This window comes from Pistacia vera, unplaced genomic scaffold, assembly GCF_008641045.1.
Source record: "Pistacia vera cultivar Batoury unplaced genomic scaffold, PisVer_v2 Contig346, whole genome shotgun sequence".
Classification (NCBI taxonomy): Eukaryota; Viridiplantae; Streptophyta; class Magnoliopsida; order Sapindales; family Anacardiaceae; genus Pistacia; species Pistacia vera.
Window position 1 is genome coordinate 601,130 of NW_022196164.1, and position 21,988 is coordinate 623,117.

General features: G+C 33.5%; 1 protein-coding gene and 1 pseudogene across 2 annotated transcripts in view; one reads left to right on the top strand and one right to left on the bottom strand.

Moving 5' to 3' along the window:
• Positions 1 to 408: 408 nt before the first annotated feature.
• LOC116139049 lies at positions 409 to 11,743 on the bottom strand (annotated as a pseudogene).
• A 4,195-nt stretch (positions 11,744 to 15,938) lies between these two features.
• The window catches only part of LOC116139026 (inositol oxygenase 1-like), a 38,168-nt gene continuing 32,118 nt past the window's right edge, over positions 15,939 to 21,988 (top strand). The window contains exons 1-11 of one of the 2 annotated variants that reach the window (XM_031424708.1): positions 15,939 to 16,174; positions 16,545 to 16,668; positions 17,281 to 17,362; positions 17,458 to 17,662; positions 17,765 to 17,824; positions 17,906 to 17,958; positions 18,037 to 18,159; positions 18,249 to 18,318; positions 18,412 to 18,490; positions 18,588 to 18,669; positions 18,758 to 18,795. In XM_031424708.1, the coding sequence (XP_031280568.1) occupies positions 16,144 to 16,174; positions 16,545 to 16,668; positions 17,281 to 17,362; positions 17,458 to 17,662; positions 17,765 to 17,824; positions 17,906 to 17,958; positions 18,037 to 18,159; positions 18,249 to 18,318; positions 18,412 to 18,490; positions 18,588 to 18,669; positions 18,758 to 18,784 (936 nt within the window). In that variant the 5' untranslated portion in view covers positions 15,939 to 16,143 and the 3' untranslated portion in view covers positions 18,785 to 18,795. Of the gene's footprint in view, positions 16,175 to 16,544; positions 16,669 to 17,280; positions 17,363 to 17,457; positions 17,663 to 17,764; positions 17,825 to 17,905; positions 17,959 to 18,036; positions 18,160 to 18,248; positions 18,319 to 18,411; positions 18,491 to 18,587; positions 18,670 to 18,757; positions 18,796 to 21,988 lie in introns of those variants that run through there. The other variant, XM_031424707.1, reaches the window with a different exon arrangement.

Sequence of the window (21,988 nt, forward strand, 5' to 3'; positions counted from 1 at the left end):
TTGTATTTTATTAATTTGCTCCGGCCACTACGTAGCCAGTAGCTCATATTCATAATTAATAAGTAATTCTTAACTGCAATAAGTGATTTTATAATGCCCACCAATAATTCTTGAATACATTAATCAAATGATATTAGAGAGTATTTGTCAACTTCATGACATAAATATAATTAATAAAAACGTATAAATAAATGGTTTGAGAATGAAGGGTACATTTATTAGTTTGTGAATATCAAGACAAGTCAAAGGGTACAAAGTAAACTTTTCAAAGTTGATCACAAAGAATTGAAACCGCGTTTGGTCACAGGAATTAAGTTCATAGCAGCATAAATAAGCAAATAACAAAGCATTTTGCATCCTCAAGTAATTCAGTAAAGACTTGAATTGCTCAATATTTGTTCCCACAAGAATTCCAGAATATGTATACATCTTTAAGAGAATATAGATGTTCATGATTATTTGAAGCATAAATTTAAGGAAAGAAACCAGCAAACAAGTTGTATTTTCTACACAAAGATTTGTTATCTTGCCCGCGGATTTAATTCGGTACCAAGATTCATGGAGATCATATGGTTGACCGAGTCTTTTGAATTGAAACCATGGGCTGATTTAGTCCTAGCCATTTCTGTTGTCAAACACTCATTCAATTCAATCACTACTTGATTCATGGTTGGCCTTTTATTAGCAGTAGGATCTACACAAGCCATTGCTAATTCCACAGCTTTCCAGGCGGAATTGATGTGAAAGTCTACTTGTAATCTCAGATCAACAATGCTTTCGATATCTCCTTTGGCAAGCAAAGAACTCACCCATTGACTTATGTGCATCTTCTCATAGGCACTGATTTTTGCAATTACCGGCCTGCAAGTTATTATCTCCAGGAGAACAACTCCGAAGCTATGCAAATCACTCTTTTCTGTTAGCCTATTTGATATATAATACCTGCAGGCCAAAAAACTTCTTTATACTTACTCAGGGTCAACATGTCCTGAAAATGTGTGGGCTTTGTTCCTACTGGAAAATTGATGAAACAAACAATGACCTGGGAGAAAAACTTCTTTGTACTTACTCAGGGTCAAGGTATCCTGGAGTGCCAGCAACAACTGTCGACACATGGGTTTTAGCTTCGGTTAAAAAAGACTTTGACAGACCAAAATCAGCTAACTTGGCCTGGAAGTTTTCACTTAATAAGATGTTTGCAGATTTCACATCTCTGTGGATAATAGGTGGCTTGCAGCCGTGGTGCAAATATTCCAATCCTACAATTTCAATTTCAGATGAACCCTTCACATTGATATAATAAGCACAATAAGAAAACTAGTTAAGTAAATCATCTGCTATTTAACCTTGTGCTGCCTCCAGTGCTATTTGAAGTCTCCCTTCCCAGCTCAAGACATTTCTGCTGCTACCTGCATTCATATTTCATAAAAGAAATCTAAACAAATGTCTCTTTCTCGGAAAGGCATCAGCCATTAATTTTGAGATCATTCACATTAATTTAGAAATCTAAACATGCGCAAAATTCTTTGCTGCACATGAAGTTCTGAAAAAATTGAGTGCACAGTTACCTGATAAATGTTCTTCCAAGTTTCCATGTGCCATGTATTCATAAATGAGTGCCTTTTGTTCGCCCTCATCGCAATATCCAACAAGGGATGTCAAATTTTTATGATGAACTCTCATGAGGAGTATGACCTAGAATTAAGTCCAATGCTTAGATTTACATAATGATGAAGAGCTGAAAATTTAGACTGACAAAAATCAAAAGATAAAAAATGACTTTAATTTGAGTCTATACCTCTGCTTGAAACTGCTGAAAACCTTGAACTGATGATGGAGAGAGCATCTTAACAGCCACATCAACTTCATCTATACGGCCGTGGTAGACTGTTCCAAATCCTCCTTTACCAAGAATTCTCTCAAAGTTGTTAGTGATTTTCAGGACCTCGGAGTATGAGAATTGTCGACTTTTCGATTCGAAAGACTCAATTTTTTGGTTGGATCCTAGCATCACCTTCCCAACTGACAACAGTATTCCAAATTTGTCAAGCAACAGTTTCTATATAAAGATCTTAATGATGACTTTAATTACCTTGTGCTCTCCTTTTAAAGATAAAATAGATTGCCAATGCCGCTGCTATGAGGACAACTGATCCAGCAACTGCTGCAACAAAAGGAACAACAACATTTTTTTTCTTCTGCTTTTCGCAAGAACCTGAAGGACAAATAAGATCTGGATTTCCACCAACGCTGCAGGACTCATACAGAAAATTAATTCAAGGCTCAAAATTTTAAGTAACAACATTAATGCGTTCCTAACATAGTTTTAGGGGTTTAGCCGCAAAACAAAATCAAATGACTATGCATAATGGTAAGTTACTGGAAAATGGTTCATCGTTTTTGAGAAAATGCATACTTTAATAACAGGAAGCCATTCTTTGATCTTTCAAGGAGTCCACTTGGAACTGAACCTGTGAGCTTATTTCCTTTCAAGTTTCTGCAGAGGCACCAAAAAAAAAAAAAAAATGGACCTTGTCTTTTACCAACTTCTAGAAAAAGAAAAAGTAATTTCTTTTTAACTTTAATGTAGAACTATTGACTACAGCACCGTCAATGGTAACTGGATAGAAAATCAGGCACTGATCCAGTCAAATTGTTGTTTGACAAGTCCCTGATATTTGAGACAAAAAATTGCAAGCTGATTATTGGTTCATTTGTAAGTATAAAAATTTAATGATTCATGTGAGATTAAAATACTTACAGAGCCTCAAGCAATGTGAGGTTGAGTAAGTAAGAAGTTATCTCTCCAGTCAAAGCACTTGAAGATAAGTTCCTGATGGAATGTTAAATAATTTATTCAAGGAAAGTTGAAAAAAAAAAGAGCCGAAATCTGATCAGTATTCTGATTACTAATGATGTGTATACTTACAAGGATTTGATTCTTGGTGGACCGGAGGAGACATCATAGCTACAATTAAGACCATTCCACAAGTAAACTTGAGGGGCACATGGATCTCCTTGCCAGTTTCTTTTCACTTTATATGTCATTTTTATGTTTGTGATGGCATCGACTACGATGTTCATTTGCAAGTAAGAATATATAGTTAATATATATTGCTTATCATAATGTGATAATAAAATCAAATTTGTACTAAAAGTATACATCAGTAAGAAAGTACCATCTTTTTGATCAGTTTGTGGCTGCAACAATTCTTTCACTAAATAAACTTCGAGGGCGTTAAGGATGGGAGGATGTGTTGAAGTTTCGGTTTTATAGATTGAAAACGAATATTTTCCACCGCCCAAGGCGTATGAGTTTAAAACTGTGGTTGTGGACAAGTATGAAGGGCTAAAAGGTCCATACTAGTGCTTCCCATTTAAGGAAATGTTGAACTTCCTGGACTCACTGGCTTGGAGCTTCCTAAATTCAGCAAAGTGCAAATAGACATAAAATTGAAGTGTTGTATCAGTACTATTGATCTCCAGGTAAAAATCCAAGGGTGCGCTAGCATTTGCTGGTGTGGCAGCAGTACTCATGACAATATATGGAGGTTGATAATCATTGTAAGAATCAATGTCCATGGAAGTACTTAATTGTATCGTATTATCAAAATGGAAGGGCCACCAGATACGATCGTAGACATCATCTTCATACCTGTGGCATTATATTGTTCTAAACATCAAACAGTTCTTGCCAAAACAGAAGGTAATACAAAGTGACTCACCTGACTGAAATATTGTCCAATGAAGCAACATCAAACCGCGTAAAAAAATCCAAGGATGCATCCTGAGAATTATAAATGGAACTATTCAAGGTCCTAATTTCTATGTATGATATGAAAGGAGTCCCAGAACCGATATCAACAAGACACAGATGTAAATGACTTGATTGGAGAACATGGATGATCTCCTTGATTATATCAAGTGAAGCAGATTGAAGTTTTACTGATGTCCACTTATTTGGTCCTATATGCAGGTCAAATTCTGGTAAATCGTCTGCCTCATCATAATTTCCATACAGAAAACCTGCTCTAATTAAGTATCTACTACCCTTTGTGAGGTTGAATTTGTAACAGTTTCTGATGCCATCAGGAAAGCTTCTGACATACCACATCTGCCGTTGCATACCATTCTGAAAATCAGATGATAGTCTCTTACCAATTCCAGTGGCTCTGAATGCAGCATCTGAAATGTAATCTATGCCGGTTGTCGTTTCTGTGTAGTTAGTATCACTAAGTGAACCACAATCCAGACTAATGAATCCTGTAAAAACAGAATCACAAAGAGGCCTTATTATAATTTTCATTGTTGATAAAAGACAACAACCGAAAATGTTATTCAAAGATTTTTGTAATATAAAAACCTGATTGATCCTGAGCATGAACCAGCTGACCTGTGAGAGCCAGAATACCAAGCAGCGCACATAGGAAATATCCAAACTTATTCATTGAAATCTTTAATTTTGGTATTTTGCACAGGAAATTAAAACAATGTAGCTAGTGACTATCACCATTTCAAACTTTATAATCCCAAAAGTACTATAAGGAAATATAATGTTTTGGCATTTCGATCAATAAAGTAGTACTAATTAATAGATAAATTTAGTCAAATACTACTGTTATGTTAAATTTATGTATGGAACTTGCAAACTTCTGAGTTTTAAGAGTTCATGAATCATGGTAGAGTTTGTGAAGTCCTAACTAACAAGTATAATTATCAAGAAGGTTAAAATTAAGCATAGAAGTCTACAGAATTTTCTATCATTTTGCCTGGTTGATTAAGTAGTTGGGTAGTTTTAAATTTAGCATGTGATAGTCTACGCAAATATAATATATGAAGGCCAAATCTGTGAAGATTAGCTCTCTTTGAGCAATGCAAAGAGCAAACGATCAGGCATTTCCACTGCTCTTTGAATTCTTCCTTCAATGGACTATTAGAAAGCAGTAACTCTTAATTTATAAACAGAATGGAATAGAATAGTTAGAAATTAACTCATTTCAACTGATTGTACACCGCTGCCGGCCCGAAAACCCTTTTTCAATCGGAAGTTAATTATTATGTATTTGTTAAGGTCGCATACAGATGTCGTGTTAACCAATTTATAATACCCTTGTAATGTTTTTCTTCTAAGTAGTGGTTGCCACGGAGCTAATTAAAAAGAACATTAACATTTTAAAATTCAAGTGCATTTGTATGATTGAATTATTGTGGACTTCGAGAACGAGTCAAACCTCATCGACCAAGTTAAATCGGACCATACCCTAATAACATATGAATATCAATTGTCAACCTGACCCTTTTGGGAATCTTTATGAGGTACTGTAATTATGAAGATGGCTAGAAAATATAATATTAATTCTAATAATTAAGAAGCTAAGTGATGGAGTCTACTAAAGTGGGTTTAGATAGAACTCATTCCTAAAAGTTAGGCCAAAGAATGAGACAGTCTATTCGATGATGTAACACAAATTCAACTTCTAACAAAGTTCATCTTTGAAAATTTCAAAAGAATGAAAAAATAGCTTTTCATGAAAAGATTTACTTCTCATCAAGAACAAGTTGAAGTATTTATATAATGCCTTATCTCATTATATCAAGTACTTGTATTGATCCATTCTCTCTTAGCTATTAGGTAGCTGATAAGAAACTGCTCAGCTTGTATTTTGTAATATTCAATTAATTGATAGATAATAGATGCATTGATCTACTATTCATAAATTATCCCATTTCAAAAAAATGGTGTTCCCAAACCTTCCTATATATATATATAAATGATGCACTTGCAGGTTCTGACTTTTTAACTGGGACAAAAGAGAACCAAGTGAAAAGTTGACCTTGATTTAACTAAGAATCAATATCAAGATGGTCAAAATTGAGCATACAAGTGTACGAATTTACCAACTAGATTACGTAGTTGAGTTCCTTAATAAAATCATAAACGGTTTGTCTTAGCGTGGTAGATATTAAGATATTGTATTTAGCGGCTCTGATCATGAAGAACAAGTCTACCAAAATATTATATATGGATTATAACTTGAGTTTCCCGAATTTGTGATTAGCTCTCTCCAACTACTAGATATGTAACTCATAGTAAAATGCTTAAGATTGTCAATTTCAATTTAATTAATATCCTAAAACATAAAAGTTCAATCAATTGTCTTATATTAAAAATTTTGTGCGTTTGAGTGTGTTTGTTTTAGTATTTTGGATAGTATTTTTGAAAAAGTAAGAGTTTAGTGGTAACGACGAGGTAAGATTTAAAAATTAACAAAAACATCCCTTAAGTTTGTTAATTTACTAAACACCCCTGTAATAAAAACATTAAAAATTATAAAAACACTCTCACCCACCCATTATATACCGGCAGCCGGGCACCACCGCCAGAGTCATTGTGTCGATGTACGACTAACTAGATCTGGCCGGTTGTGTGTCGAGATGGCCTTTTCCAGCCATATCCCAAAAAAGGCTAGATTTGCGGCTAGATCTGGTCATTGACGGTCAGATCTAGCCGCGTTTGGTCGTCAATGACGGCCAAAGATATGGTCGTTATTGATGGTCAACGATGGCCATATCTTGGCCATCGTTGACGACTAGCTATGACCAAAGATCTTACCATCAATAGCTAGATCTGGCCAAAAAAGTCTATATTATACCATGTTTCAACCTCCTTTAGGCAGTGGTGATTAGAATCTGGCAAATGTGGGTGGGTAAAGGTGTTTTTGTTAATTTCTAAATTTTTTAGGAGGTGTTTAGTTAAATTAATAAATTTAAGTATGGTGATCAGAAGTTTATTAAGCCTTTTAGAACAAGGATATTTGTACTATGGCAAAAGAACCAGTTTTTTCAGTGACTAAACCAGTGGTAATTTTACCTTGTTGTCTTCTTCTTTTGAGGTTCCACCAGATAGTTAATGCAATTAAGAGGACAAAAAATGCGGCAGCAGATGCTACCACTGGAATAACATACTTGGTTTTCTTCTTGATTTGGCAGGAAATNTATGGCAAAAGAACCAGTTTTTTCAGTGACTAAACCAGTGGTAATTTTACCTTGTTGTCTTCTTCTTTTGAGGTTCCACCAGATAGTTAATGCAATTAAGAGGACAAAAAATGCGGCAGCAGATGCTACCACTGGAATAACATACTTGGTTTTCTTCTTGATTTGGCAGGAAATCGATGAGCAAAATTCCCGATTTTTGTCCACACTGGCATGATTAAAATTCATCAACTGTCATATATGTAAAATTGCTAACACAGATCCATATTACAAACTCTGTTTTTGAATTTTTCAAATTGTGTGTTTTTATAAGAAATGAAATCCACAAGAAAATTTCAGGATTTTTATTGAGCATGCTGTGTATAGTATTTCTCAGCGAAAATGAAATTCACAGTGTGATATGGCAAAAAAGGGGATCCAGGATTACTGATAAGTAGCAAACCTTAATGAAAGGGATCCATTCTTTGATCTTTCCATGAGTTCATCTGGAACTGGACCTGTGAGCTTGTTTCCTTTTAAGTTTCTGCAATAGTAAATTAAACACTCATATGTATGTCATGTCTTTCTTCCTCAAAATACTAATATCTGGTGCTACTTCTAAGTCCAATAATTAGTGAACTTACAGGACTTTCAAGAATGGCAATTGAGAGAGAAATTCAGGCACCTTTCCAGTTAAACTATTGTTTGACAAATCCCTTAAATTAACAAGCAATTTTAATTGGTAATTTGATGTTTTTAGATGAAAAAATATAGTCAGAACTCATATCTATCCACAGTTGACCATTGATAAGTTTATGTACTAATACTTACAAGGACTGGATCAATGTGAGATTAGATAGGTAAGGAGCTATTTCCCCAGTCAATCCACTTGAAGACAAGTTCCTGATAGCATGTTCAATTAATTAAACTGAAATTCTAAATTAAGGATTATTATTTATGGACAAAAACTTACAAGGATATGATTCTGGGTGGATCATAACCCTCATAGCTGCAGTTTAGACAATCCCACGAGTAAGCCTTAGGTGAACATGGATCTCCTTGCCAGTTTCTCTTCACTCCATAAATCTTTTTTGTATTAATGATAGCATCAACTAACATTTTTTATGTATGAAAAAAGTAGTTAATTAACATATAATGATGGAATGTTTCACTGTGAATAACAATGAAAGCACATGTTGAAAGTGCATACCATCTACTTGGTCTGCTCGGCTTGTAAGAAGTCTTTTACAGTATAAATCTCAAGGGCATTCAAGATGGGCGGAAGGGTTGATTTCTCGATCCTGTTCAATGTAAGCCTCATTCCTCCAGTGAAAGGCTCGCCAAAAGATGCACTACTTGTAAATAAGTACACGGGTGAAAAACTCCTCCAAAATTTCACCATTTATGGAAATATTGATTTCTCTTGACTGATTAGCTTGCAGCTCTTCAACTTCAGCAAAGTGCAAATAGGGATAAAATTTGACATTCGGATCCTTGGGCTCCCATTTAATACTCAAAGGTCTGCTGGCATTTACTCGTGTGACTGTAGAACTCATGACAACAGATGGTGGATCGAAACCATTGTTACCTGTCGCGACAACTGGAAGTGATGTACTTAATTGATTAGTGCTAAGGGGTTCCCAAATGCGATCATAAATATCATCTTTGAACCTAAACAGGACAATTGAACAATAGTTTAAGGACAGAGAGCATTTCCAAATCCTGACATCATTGTAGAAATTACAAGTCATTGTAATTTACCTGACTGTTTGATCAGTAGTTAAGCCGCCCAGATCCATTCTTCGGTAGAGCACAATCGAACGATGCTGAGTTATGTAAGTAGCATTTTTCAACAGCCCAAGCTCCAAGATTGATATGAAAGGTGTTCCAAGACCTTTGTTTACTAGACAGATTGATATGTCTTTTGATGTGGGCATATGAATGATTTCCTTGACAATGGTTGAGGTTGAATTATCCAGTTTAATAGTATCCCAGATATTGACTCCAAGATAGAGATGAAATTCTGGTGGTGTATTTTCAGAATCATTGTTTCCATACATGAAACTAGCTCTGATTAAATACTCATTGTCTTTGCCTTGTGCAGGACTTAAGGTGTAACAATTTTTCATTCCTTCAGGAAAACTCCTGACAGTAAAGAATTGCTCTGCAAGGGTACTGGTCTGGAATTCAGATGATATATTCATATTTACTCCAGTTTCAATGAAGGTTGAATCCGAAATGTACTTAATATCTGTCATCTCGTCATTATAGCCAGAACCCGCCGGTATCCCACAGTCTATGCTAATGAAGCCTGACAGTGAATAACAGAGAAATAACATTGAGCTCCATCTATAGTTAATTACAAAATGACAAATAAACACTAATGGAACTAAAATGTTTGAAGTGCTCAAACTTGACTGATCCTGTGATAGCACCAAATTTGCAAGAGAAAAACAACAGAGCAATCCATGGAGGAAACATTTAGACATCTCCATTGACCTTAATTAGTCTCTTAATTTGTACAAAAGAGTGCTGACATCAACTTATATGTATTTCATCTTAAGAATTTCAAGATGTGACAAAAGTCTTTGAGCAGCCAAGCAACTAAGTCAATTGCCCATCTAGCTCTAAAAATCAATGTAGAAAGATGGGCATACGAGTCAATCAAAAAACAATCTAATTATAATCATCTCATGACATAATCTTATTCTGTTTATGATTTCATTTGTTCAGAACAAGTGATGGCCTAATGGGACCTTAATTATGTTATGTTTGCTTCATTACTCTGAAGATGAAATAAGTTAATGCAAGTGGAAGTGGACTTTGGTAGGAAAGGAATCTCTATTGTATAATGCTTATCAAGATATAAAGAAGACCTTAAAAGAGTAAAGAACATTCAATGACTTTGCAAATTGCAGAGAAAACTCAACTTCAATCATCTGCACAGACTAATTCAAGGGGTTCAATTTCCATTATTTGATCACTACAGAAATTTTTTTTTTTTTTTTAAGCCTTCAGTTGATCAACTATTCATATTGTAGCTTTCAAAAGTTTTGAAATGTCCTGAAACAAAAAGAAAATGAACTTAATTAAACAAGTTATCATTGCCTGGCTGGTTCAACATTCGGTCGCTGACCCTCAACCTGATAATCTATATTTTTGCTTGTTTATTTCAACCTTGTTTAAAATAAGCTCGGCGTATATACGTGGTTTGGACACACTCATTCTTCAAACTAATTTTTGATAGTGAGTTCTACCCAGACCCATGTAACGTGGTGTTAGAATTACACATATGTAGCTGATATTTTTGAGGTCCCGGGCCCTGCTGACGAAATCTATTGCTCTTGTAAGGACTTTAAGCTTAATGAATCTGGTATATATGGTTTGCTAGTTAAGTGATACCTTGCCATTGTATTATAAGGCTGTTAACTTAGTAATCCCATAAACAAATAACAATATATGTAAATGTTGGTCACAAGCAAGGAAAATCATTTATCAACAACTTACCCAAAACCAAAACAAAGATCAAACTAAATCAGCAGTAAACTGCAAGTGAATGAGCAGCTCTTCTTCTGTAATGTACATTATTTCATTTGTGCAACTAATTGAGTAGCTAGACAGATTCATAGTCATAATTTCTCCAGGATTTTGGATTCAATGCCTCAACCGTTTGTTTTTCGAGCTGACTCCAATGCCAAGCACTCTTTTAATTCCTTCACTACCCCATTCATGGTTGACTCTTTAGAGGAAGATAAGATCAACGCGCCATTGCTAGTTTAACAGCTTTCCAAGCAGAATTGGTTTCAAAATCTCCCTGTAAAGTTGGATCAACAATGTTTTCGATATCCCCTTTACCAATCATCTCAGTTACCCACTGACTTATATGAGTGTTCTCGTTCTCATGTTTTGTTATTGCAGGATAGCTTGTTATTATCTCCAGAAGTACAACTCTGATGCTATACATATCACTTTTCTTGTTCAACAATTATGCTACATAGTACTTGCATAAACATAAATCAATAAACCTACATCTTTTTTCTTGTGAAAGTTTCAATTTCAAAATCAATTAAGATTATCAATAACCAAATACTTCAGGGTTAAGATAGCCAGGAATGCGTTGACACATGATTACCACCAGTTGGAAAATTTCTGGACATGCCAATATCAGCTAATTTGGCTTCAAATTTTTCATTTAATATGATGTTTGAAGACTTGATGTCTCTGTGGACAATGGGAGGCTTGCAGCCTTTGTGCAGGTACTCCAGTCCTACATATATTGTGAATTGCATGCATATTGGTCTACTTGCCTCTTATTCGAAACATAAAGGTAAAGATGTTTGCTTCAGTTGTTTAATTACTAACCTTGTGCATCGTCCATTCCTATTCGCAATCTGTCTTCCCAGCTCAGAATAACTGCATTTCTATCTGTATTCATAAAGAAACTGTCTAATGAAGAAGTCCATAGGCCAAAGTTATAATAAAAGAAAGTTAAATTGATATTCTAAAAAATAAGAACAAGTGTAGTAACAAAATTGAAGACCTGAAAGAAGCTGCTTCAAGTTTCCCCCATATTGGTGCCCTCATTGCAATACCCCAACAGGTTTGTCTGGTTTCCATGATGAATTCTTATAAGAAGTTTGACCTGAAATTGAGTCCAAAAATCAAATCAAATGTTTACTTAAGTGAACTCAAAATAGCTTCATGGAGTTACATCACTGCCTACCTCTGCCCGGAACTCCTTAGAGCCTTGAACTGAAGATGAAGAGAGCATTTTTTCACAGCTACCTGAGTGTCATCCAAGTAGCCATGGTAAACTGTTCCGAATCCTCCTTTTCCAAAAGCCCTATATCCTAAACCCTAAACCCTTATTAATCATCAAACATTTGATTTCCTTTCATGACATGGCCATACAAGTTGAACCCTTAATAGCCATGGGCATACAAGTCAATCAACAAACAATTAATCATCTCATAACATAATCTTATTCTGTTGTTAATTTCATTTGTTTATAACAAGTAATGGCCTAATGGGACATTAATTATGTTATGTTTGCTTCATTTCTCTGAAGATGGAATAAGTTAATGCTTGGACGTTGGTAGGGAAGGAATCCTCATTGTGTAATGCTTATTGCAGCCAAGTTTGTAGCAGAACATGCTTATTAAGATATAAACAAGACCTTAAAAGAGCAAACAACATTTAATGACTCTGCAAATAGTGGAGAAATCACAAGTCAACTCCTGTAAATAGCTCTATATGTGCACATACTGATTCAAGGTGTTCAATTTCCATTACTTTTTATCACTATACAATTTTGTTTGTTCTTTTCTAATAAACCTTGATTTGATCAACTGTTCATATTGTAGCTTACAGCCAAATTGAAACATTTGGTTGGTGACCCTTCACCACAATAAGCTTCTCTCTTAATGAAATCTTATTTAGTGTAATCACAGGAACTCTTTCGAAATATCTGAGCTACTGTTTCCTTTTCTGTCGACAGCTTTTTTCAAGATTAGACATGAGAAGAACATGATTTGAAACTTGTGGTCATTAGTGAATGAATAAGAAGTATGACTTGGTTCCTGTGGTGGTCATTAACGAATGAAGAACAAAGACGATGTGGTTCTTGTGGTTATTAGTGAAATGAAATATTTTTGTATCCATCAATTCGATCGTTCACAAACCCAATCAGCTTCCATCCCCTTTACAGCTTGACAAACTTACAATCTCATGATTCATATGCTGGACTCAATGACTTTTCTGGACCATATATCAATTGGTTCACTCACTATTCTACTTTAATCAGTGAAAATGAAATATCAAAAGTAAGTATAATGAGCATGTTATAGCATTCATAAGAAAATTTTCAGGAGATTATTAACCATACAAGTTTCGTTTTTGTATAATATCTTCTATCCACCTCGTCGAGTGGAATTTATCCATCTGGTTAACTGGAATTCAGAGAGTTGCGATTATTTTACCCACCCTGTCAAATGGGGTTATGAGAGTTTACGTGTCTCATTTGGTAAAACTTTATATTTATATTCAACCTCATTTGGTGAGATTCGAATTTATCTCATACTCCTTTGAAGTTTGTAAAATTAAGATCATTACATATTATCTTATTAATCTCATCAAATTTTATCTTAAATCTTAAATAGTGGAACTCAGAGCGTGTTTCCTTGACTCTAACCTGATTGTTAGCCACATCAAGTTTTGCTTGATTGTGTTAACATCAAATAGGACCAATTTGGGCAAATAACCCAATTGTCGGTACATAGTGATAATGCAATACAGTGGAGCATCGAAAAATATTTATTCAGAAGGCAATAACAAGTAGATAATTTGAAACAAGGGCTTGTCCTAAACAAAACAAATAGATGAAAATGGAGTCCTTGAACTAAAAAATGGTGAGTTTGCTTACGTGCTTACCAATACCACCACAAGAAGGGAAAGTAACAGCTTGACAAACCCTATTAATTTTACTTTATCCTTTAACTCCCTTTGCCTTTCAATTTGTAACAACTCGACATCTATTTAGTATTTTTTCCTAATAATTTGGCAATGTGTCACATTCTTGGTCGTAGTTTTTGATTTCTGACTTACCATTAAACTAATGCTAATTCAAAGTTTTTAAATTATATTATCATTTATTCCTTATCCTTTTTTAATAATCTACAGAAGTTATCATCTTCCAATGCCAAAATAACCATGTTTATCGACTTAAGTCATCGCAATAGACTAAAATAATTATATAAATATGATTAGATATCTCTCCTGACAACTCGAACATAAGATATTTTGAATATAATTAACTCCAATTGTTAATGAGTTTGTCATTCAACAACAAAAAGAGATATATTTTATATATTTTTGTTATTTTTCAAATCTCATATAAATTTTTGTCATTTTATTTGATTGTATCTTAACATGATTAATTCATTAATCCTAATTTTAATAATAAAAAAATTAAATATTAAACTTAATTCGGTTGATGTACCACAGTAAGGACGGACTAAAAAATGCTTCGATATTTATTTTTATATTTAATTATTATTATTATTTGGTAAATGTACGAAAAAGTACATGTGACTTGTGAGTGACTTTTCCCCTTAAACGAAGCAAAAAAAAAAAAAAAATCTTCACTCCGAAGTCTTCGTGTTTCGTTACACAACCCATTTACAGGGTGTCTCTTTAGCATGTCTTAACATACGTGTGCTCCTGAGGAATACACGTGTCAGTAAAGGAACATGTGACACAGAGACACGTAGCAATCCGACAAACAACAGAGGGCATCGGATGACGGAGTATGATGTGGAAGTAGTGGAAAAAACGGTGACTGGAAATAGCAAAGGGGAAGCCGAATAAAACAAAAGAAGGAAGAAAAGTCACAGTCAATGACTGGGTGCCACGTCAGTGGACCCTCACAAGTAGGTCACGTGAAGGTATGAAATTGTGGCATCCAACTCAAGCCTGACTCAATCATGATAAAAGCCAACGTTTCATCATCATTCAATCTCCCACTTCATTAAACTACTATTTTGTTCATTTCGTTTATCTTTAATTAAATATCTACTAAAGCATCGTTTGGATTGCTTTTTTATGTTAAAAGCACTTCTTAAATTATAAATTAGACCGTGGTCGGTTGGATCTACTTGCTGTCAAACGAGTTTTAGTTTTTTTTTTTTTTTTTTTTTTAACGTGACTTAGATATTTAAGTTAATATTGAAATCTATCTAATTCTTAAGTTCATAGAACACTTTACAAACCCAATAAACTCAAATAATTATATAAATATAATAGATACCTCTCTTGAATCTTTTTTTGGTATAATTAATCCTAATGGTTAAAGGAGTTTGTCATCTGACTATAAAGAGAGAGATTATTGTCAAAAAAATTTATTTAAAACCATAAACACTTTTGAAGTTTTTTAAGTTGTTTGTAATATTTCAAAAGGCGTTTATTGCATTTAAGAATAAACTATTTTCAGGAGAAAGCTTAAAGTTTGTGCCTTCTCATAGGCTTTTTATGAGTTTATTTAAAATGTTAAAATTTTGAAAATATATTTATTCTATTTTATATATTTGGTTTGATTTATTCTTGTATAATAAAGCTATTTATGGTAAATTAACACGAAAAGCATTTTTGCATTTCCGTGATCAAACAACAACCTTTTTTATAAAAGTTATATTTTCATAAGCATTTCTTTAATAAGTTTTTCTTCTATAAAATCTTCTTAAATATAATAATTTAAAAAATTTCCATTAATATTATACTAAATAATAAAGTATATAGACTTTAGCTATATACAACACCACCAATTGAATATTGCAAGTTTATTTTTTTATATATAAATTTAATAATATGATTTTATAAAATTTACGTCGATATATTATAATAAAATTTTAAATAAACATATATTTTTCTAAACAAAAAAATTCTAATATCACTTTTAAATTTGTGCTTTGATTTGAAAAATAATATTTTTGTAGTAAAGTATTAGCCATGAAACTTAATTTCCTGGGAATAAGCATTCAGTATTCTAACAAACTAAACCGAATTAAGTACTTTAGTTTAATTTAAAATTTAAAATTCAAACAATCAATCAAATTTGAATTAAATTTGACTAATAAATTGAAAATAATTAACAATACCACATAAAATTTAAGAATAATATTTGAGATATGTCTGAAAAAGAAAATTCTTGTTTTTATAATCTTAAAAAAAAAAAAAAAAAAAAAAATGCAGCGCTTATACTTCTCCCTCCCAAACACGACCTTACAATTCAATCTTCCTGCAAGGCCAGTTGGCAACTTGCATGGGACGTGTCTGTTATCAAATTTATTAAAAGCTATCAAATTTTACTTTTCTTGCAAAAATAATAATAATAAATAGAGAAGAGATAAATATCAAGGAAAGACCTGATGGATATAAAAATGATAAAAACAATATTGTTATTATATACATAGAAAGTTCAGATTTTCAGGGAAGGACTCGGGACCTCCGAATTCTCAGGGAAGGACTCGCCGGCCAATTATAAATACCCTCCAATTTTTCAACCCTAAAAATGCACCTTTCACTTCATCTCTTCTCCTTTTTTGTTTCTACGCTTGTTTTCTTTCCCTTTTTTCTTTTCTTTGTTGAAAATTTCAGCTCCTTGAGCTTCGATTCAGGATGACTATCATCATTGATCAGCCTCATTTTGGTAAATTTTTTTTTTTTTTTTTTTTTTTTTGGTTCTTTACATGCTTTCTGTTGTTTTTCTTCTTTGAAAATTAAAATAGCTTTCTGGGTTTTCTTTGGGCACATTTTGCTCCATGATTTTTCACTTTCTATTTCTTCCAATTGACGAACCTCAGAAATTTTTGCTCCATAGGTTTAACTTTTATTTTATTTTTAAACAAAAAATCTGTAAGCTGAGCTAACATTTCTGGGTTTTTATGCAGTTTTTGTGGGTTATTTATTTATTTATTTTTTTGATTAGATAAACTGAGATTCTGAGAAGTCTAATAAACAATTTTGTTTGAATATTTGATTTAATCACAAATTTTTATTTATTTTTGCTGTAAAATCAGGAGTTGAGGAACAGGAAAAGAAAGTCCCAATTGATGAAACGATTGTGACAGATGAACAGAAAGAACTTTTGTTGAATGGTGGATTTCTGGTGGCACATACCAATTCTTTTGGACACACCTTTAGGTAGCACTTTCCCTAATTAATTAATTAATCATCATAAATTAATTAATTATGTTCCTTAATTACAGATAATATTAAATCAATAGTACTTCACAGGCAAAGTCGCATCTCACTTGATTTGGAACACTTCGGATATCTTTAAAATTTACCGAACCTGAAATTTGGAATTAATTATTTTTTTTATTTTTTATTTTTTTTTGGGATGGATTATTGGAATATAAATCAATTGTTTATTTGCTGTAATATACAGCATATAAGACACGGCAAATCACAACCCTTGGGCTTTGGCAACAAGTAATTTAATTGAATGTTCTGTGACTTCTGTCCCCTAGACAGGCAACTACCATTTTTTTTTTTTTTTTTTTTGCTTTGTCCATAATAATGAATATTTGTTGGGCTTGATCCGATCTTTTTCATGCATTTTTTTCATATTCGGCCGACAGTTAGTGGATTAACTTATTTTCAGGCCTAGCCCAATATAGCTTAATAAGGTTTATCCACATATAATAAATAAATAAAATGAAAGAAATTAATTATTAGTATTATTATTATTTTCTTTTCTAATTGTTTTTCCCAGCCTGGTTTGAATTGAATCTAACATGAACATGTGCACAGAGATTATGATGCTGAAAGTGAGAGACAAGAAGGGGTGGAGAATTTCTATAGAACCAATCACATTAATCAGACATATGACTTTGTAAGCAATTCAAATTTATTTTTTATTTTTTATAATATGTTCTATCTGTTTTTGTAAATATTCTAACTGTAAAATGTAATTTAATTTTGCTGTAGGTTAAGAGGATGAGGACAGAGTATGGAAAATTAAACAGAGTTGAAATGAGCATCTGGGAATGTTGTGAGCTTCTAAATGATGTGGTTGATGAGAGTGATCCTGACTTGGATGAACCTCAAATTGAGCACTTGTTGCAGACCGCCGAAGCTATTCGAAAAGACTACCCAGATGAAGATTGGTTGCACTTGACTGGCCTCATTCATGGTATATTCCTTTTCTTGTTTGATTAAATTCTAGCATAATTTAAAGATACATTGTGCCTGAAGTTTCCTAAATTGGCTAACTTTGTTATTACATGGAGTGAAGATCTCGGCAAGGTGCTGCTTCTTCCTAGCTTTGGAGGGCTTCCGCAATGGGCTGTTGTCGGTGAGTTGCATATTTTGAAGGTGAAAATTGAAGCTACAAATATGACCATTTCAGTTTTTGCTAACTAAATTTATATTGCAGGTGATACATACCCGGTTGGTTGTGCTTTTGACGAATCAATCGTTCACCACAAGGTACTTTTCACCGGTTTTAGGGTATCTCATGAGAATGGCCTTAGGCAAATTCTGATGCATACTGCATTGTTATTACAGTATTTCAAAGAAAATCCAGACTATAACAATTCTGCTTACAATACTAAATATGGAGTCTACAATGAAGGATGCGGATTAAACAACGTACTGATGTCGTGGGGGCACGACGACTACATGTACTTGGTAATATTTTGGAGCCTTAATCAAATTTCATATTGCTGTTCATAAATTTACATTCATCAAACTAAGTTTTAGCTTGGAAAATAATTTAGGTGGCCAAGGAGAATAACACTACTCTGCCTTCAGCAGCGCTTTTCATCATCAGATACCACTCATTCTATAGTAATTAGACATTTCATTTACTCTAAATGTGTTTAATGTTTATATTTAAGTGATTAAGTGGCATTAATACATCTGATTTTCATCAAATTGCAGCACTACACAGATCAGAAGCATATAAGCACTTATTGAATCAGGAAGATGTTGAGAATCTGAAGTGGCTGCAAATATTCAAGTAAGCTTATCCATAACTTCTATTAAAATTCAATCACTTAAGTCAAGGTTAACTATATTTTCTTATCTTATCCATATTCTTATTCAATCCTGTGCAGCAAATATGACCTTTACAGCAAGAGCAAAGTCCGGATAGATATCGAAAAGGTCAAGCCGTACTATCTCTCCCTCATCGAAAAGGTGAGCTAGCTCAAAGTCATGTTCTCGTGTCACATTTTATTAGATTATCTGTTCTTAACATGAAGTTGGTGTATTGATGTTGTTGCAGTACTTCCCTGAGAAGCTAAAATGGTGAAAATCGTGGAGCTGTGGAGCTTGATGGGTCAATCTCTATCCCGGGTGATTGTCGGAAGAGTTAGAACTAGAAGATAAGTAGAGGAATGGATGTCACCATTGTTAATTAGATAAACTAGTTTGAAGATCTTGTAAGAAAAATAAAAGTGAAATGTTGTAGTTTGAGTGAGGTGTTTTATGTTATCTGTTTGTTTGCAATAATAAAAGCTATATTCCATTTGTTCAAATTTCTAGTCTTGAATCCAAACCCAGGTTACAGAGTTGAATTAAATTAAATTATAGGAGTTTGGCGAAATACAAATTGTCATCAGGCTTTCATAAATTCAAGTTGGTCACCATCAAAATTCAGTCAAGATATTTATTTCAAAAATTCAAAGCATAAGCTTGCAAGCTACCACAACCCACAAAGTCAAATTGTTATCTTGAAGAAAAGCCTAATCTGTCATTAATATACAAGAGAAATATTGGTCTAATATTCTTTACTGTACAATTTAATCTTCGTTGTTATCAATGTGACATATTGATTTTCAAGTAGATATTTATGAAACGATCATATTGTATCGTGTCGCTAATGTCGGCTTATTTCTTACCTCGTATTGGTAGATTATTCCAATATTCTGAAAACCGGACCGACTTTGACTCGATCAACAACTCGTTTCACTGTTTAACCGGTTGGTCAGGCCAGTGACGTCAACAACCAATTTTTTTTTTAAATTTGTAAATTTGTTCCTTAAATTTTAGTATATTGCAAAAATGCTCCTAAAAAATTGCAAAGTAGTCCCTAAAAAATATAATATATTTCAAAAAGTGCCCAAAAAATTCAATTAGTCCTTGAGGTTTTGAAATACTACAAAAACACCTCTAGAAAATTATGAATTAGCCCATAGAAGTTTAAAATCTAACAAAACCCCCTATAACCTGAACCGGACTAGATAGGTTGCCGGTTCCTGATTCGATTGGCCAGTCTAGTCCAGTTTTTAGAACACTGGATCATTCCAAAGTCTATCTCTTACGCTACCAGTTCTTTCAGGAAACCCTATGCTGTATGGTTATTCTATAAGGCTTCTCTAGCCATGCCTAGCCCTAGTGTTTTGGCTTAACCTTACCGCGTTTCTTCGTGGCCCTAGTTGTTTGGCTATAGTACTATAAGATGTGAACTTGAAGCCTCTCTGTCTTGTCTCCCAAGTCCCACCCAGCTTACCTACCACTAACACCTCGCTATATTGTGTTGTAAGAAAATACATACGACAAGTCATTTTCGCAAGACGATGTAACTGACAGGTCGTTTTGACCAAATTACTAAATATAAACGTAGACATTGTAATATTAGCCTTGATATATCTTAAATTCTTGATATGAAAGGATAAGCATAATATCATGGTGAAAGTCTATCATATATAAACAGCTTCAAAGCTTGAAAATCCTGATTCAGCATGAATGAATTGAACCATTCAGATCTTGACAAACAGTTCTTCATGGAGAACTTGATAGAATTATGAGAGACAAAATATAAGGTTGCAAGTTATCACATAGTCAAACTTTTATTTTTAATTATAAAACAGTTCTTGATTTGACTATGGTTAATCTAATTTAATCTCAATGTTATCAACCTGACATATCAAATTGATAAAAACAGCTTTGTGTGAAAAAAAAAATAAGAAGTAATTTTGTACATTGAATTGTATATGATGGTACAATAAATGTTTGTACGCAATCTTAAGTTCGATTATCTATCTGAGCATTTATAACTTAAATAGGGGACCGTAGCGATAGGTTGTTACACTAGTCTCCCTCAAGAATTGATCGAAGCATGCGTAAACTTCTAATTTGGTACAAAATAAACCATATACAGTACTAAATTAAATTTCAAATATCACGAACACGCAATTTTGTAATGAAAAAGTCAATGAAAAATTAATTCATCTGGCAGCTTGAAAGATTCAACTTCAACTCTAAGAATATAACAGCAATCTAGTTAATTAATTAGTGGGAAACCAATCTTTTGACTCAAAAACTTCGGCATTACATACGTACCAATATTGTCTTGTGCAAGAACTCTTGAAATCTATAAATTTGCTTCATTTGTAATATAGCCGAAGCATATAATTAGTTACATTTTCTCTTGAAATTAAGCTCAGATTAATCATGGCAATCAACAACGCAAAATCTTTGCTGGTGACCCTCCTCATCTTCGCCATGGTGCTCTCTCCCCTTCAGCTGCCATGCGAAGCAGCTCGAGTTCAAGGTAATCACGTAACTCATACATATCACCATATTTACACGCACTACAAGAAAATCAGCCTCTTCTACCGACGCAATGACTTCACGTCGGAGTAACTTTGTAACATTTGTTGGTGTTAGAAAGCTTAATACTAACATAGATATTTGAAGCTACATTATTTGTTAATCTTTACCTGCAAACTTATTTAAGTTTTTCGGTTAAGTGATTATGTAAAGATGTTAGGGTTTCATTTTGATATGCTAACTCCTTGATTTGCAGGTTTGGATCGAGTATTACTACAAGACGGCCCAATTTGCCCAGCTTGTGTGTGCTGTGCGCCTGCTCCACCAGGTGGATGTTGCCCTTGCTTTTGCCCTGATTCTCCTGATCAACCCTAGCTCACTCAAGCAAAGGATCTCCATGAATAAATTATGAGAGTGCTTGATATATATGAATAAAACAGTCGCCATTTATAGTTGTATATTGATATGGATTCATCGTCTTGAATCCATATCTTGTTTTCCATTATTATGTATCCAAGTGTTTGTAACAGTATAATTTGGAATAAATTATATCTTATGTCGTAGTGTTATGCATCAATTTAAAAATTATTGACAATATTTATGGTAATTAAATGAAATATATAGACAAATAAATACATTTTAATAGAAATTTTGTTGAATATACATACGAGTGATTTTAGTATCATCCTTCTCATCGAAAATTTGTCTCGATATTACAGAGGTGATCCTACTTTTGTTCTAAATTAAGCGTATTTTATTTTTTGGAATGATAAGAATTTTATAAAAGAGAAAAAAAATGTACAAAAACGAGGGGCATACCCCAAGAGAAAGACTGATAAAACTCAGTCAAGAAAACACATGAAAGAAAACCACAAAGCCACAGATTGGCATAAAAGAGCACGCAGGCTCCCCACAGAACAAATCAGGAAGATGCCATAAACCACAAAACCACAAACCGGCA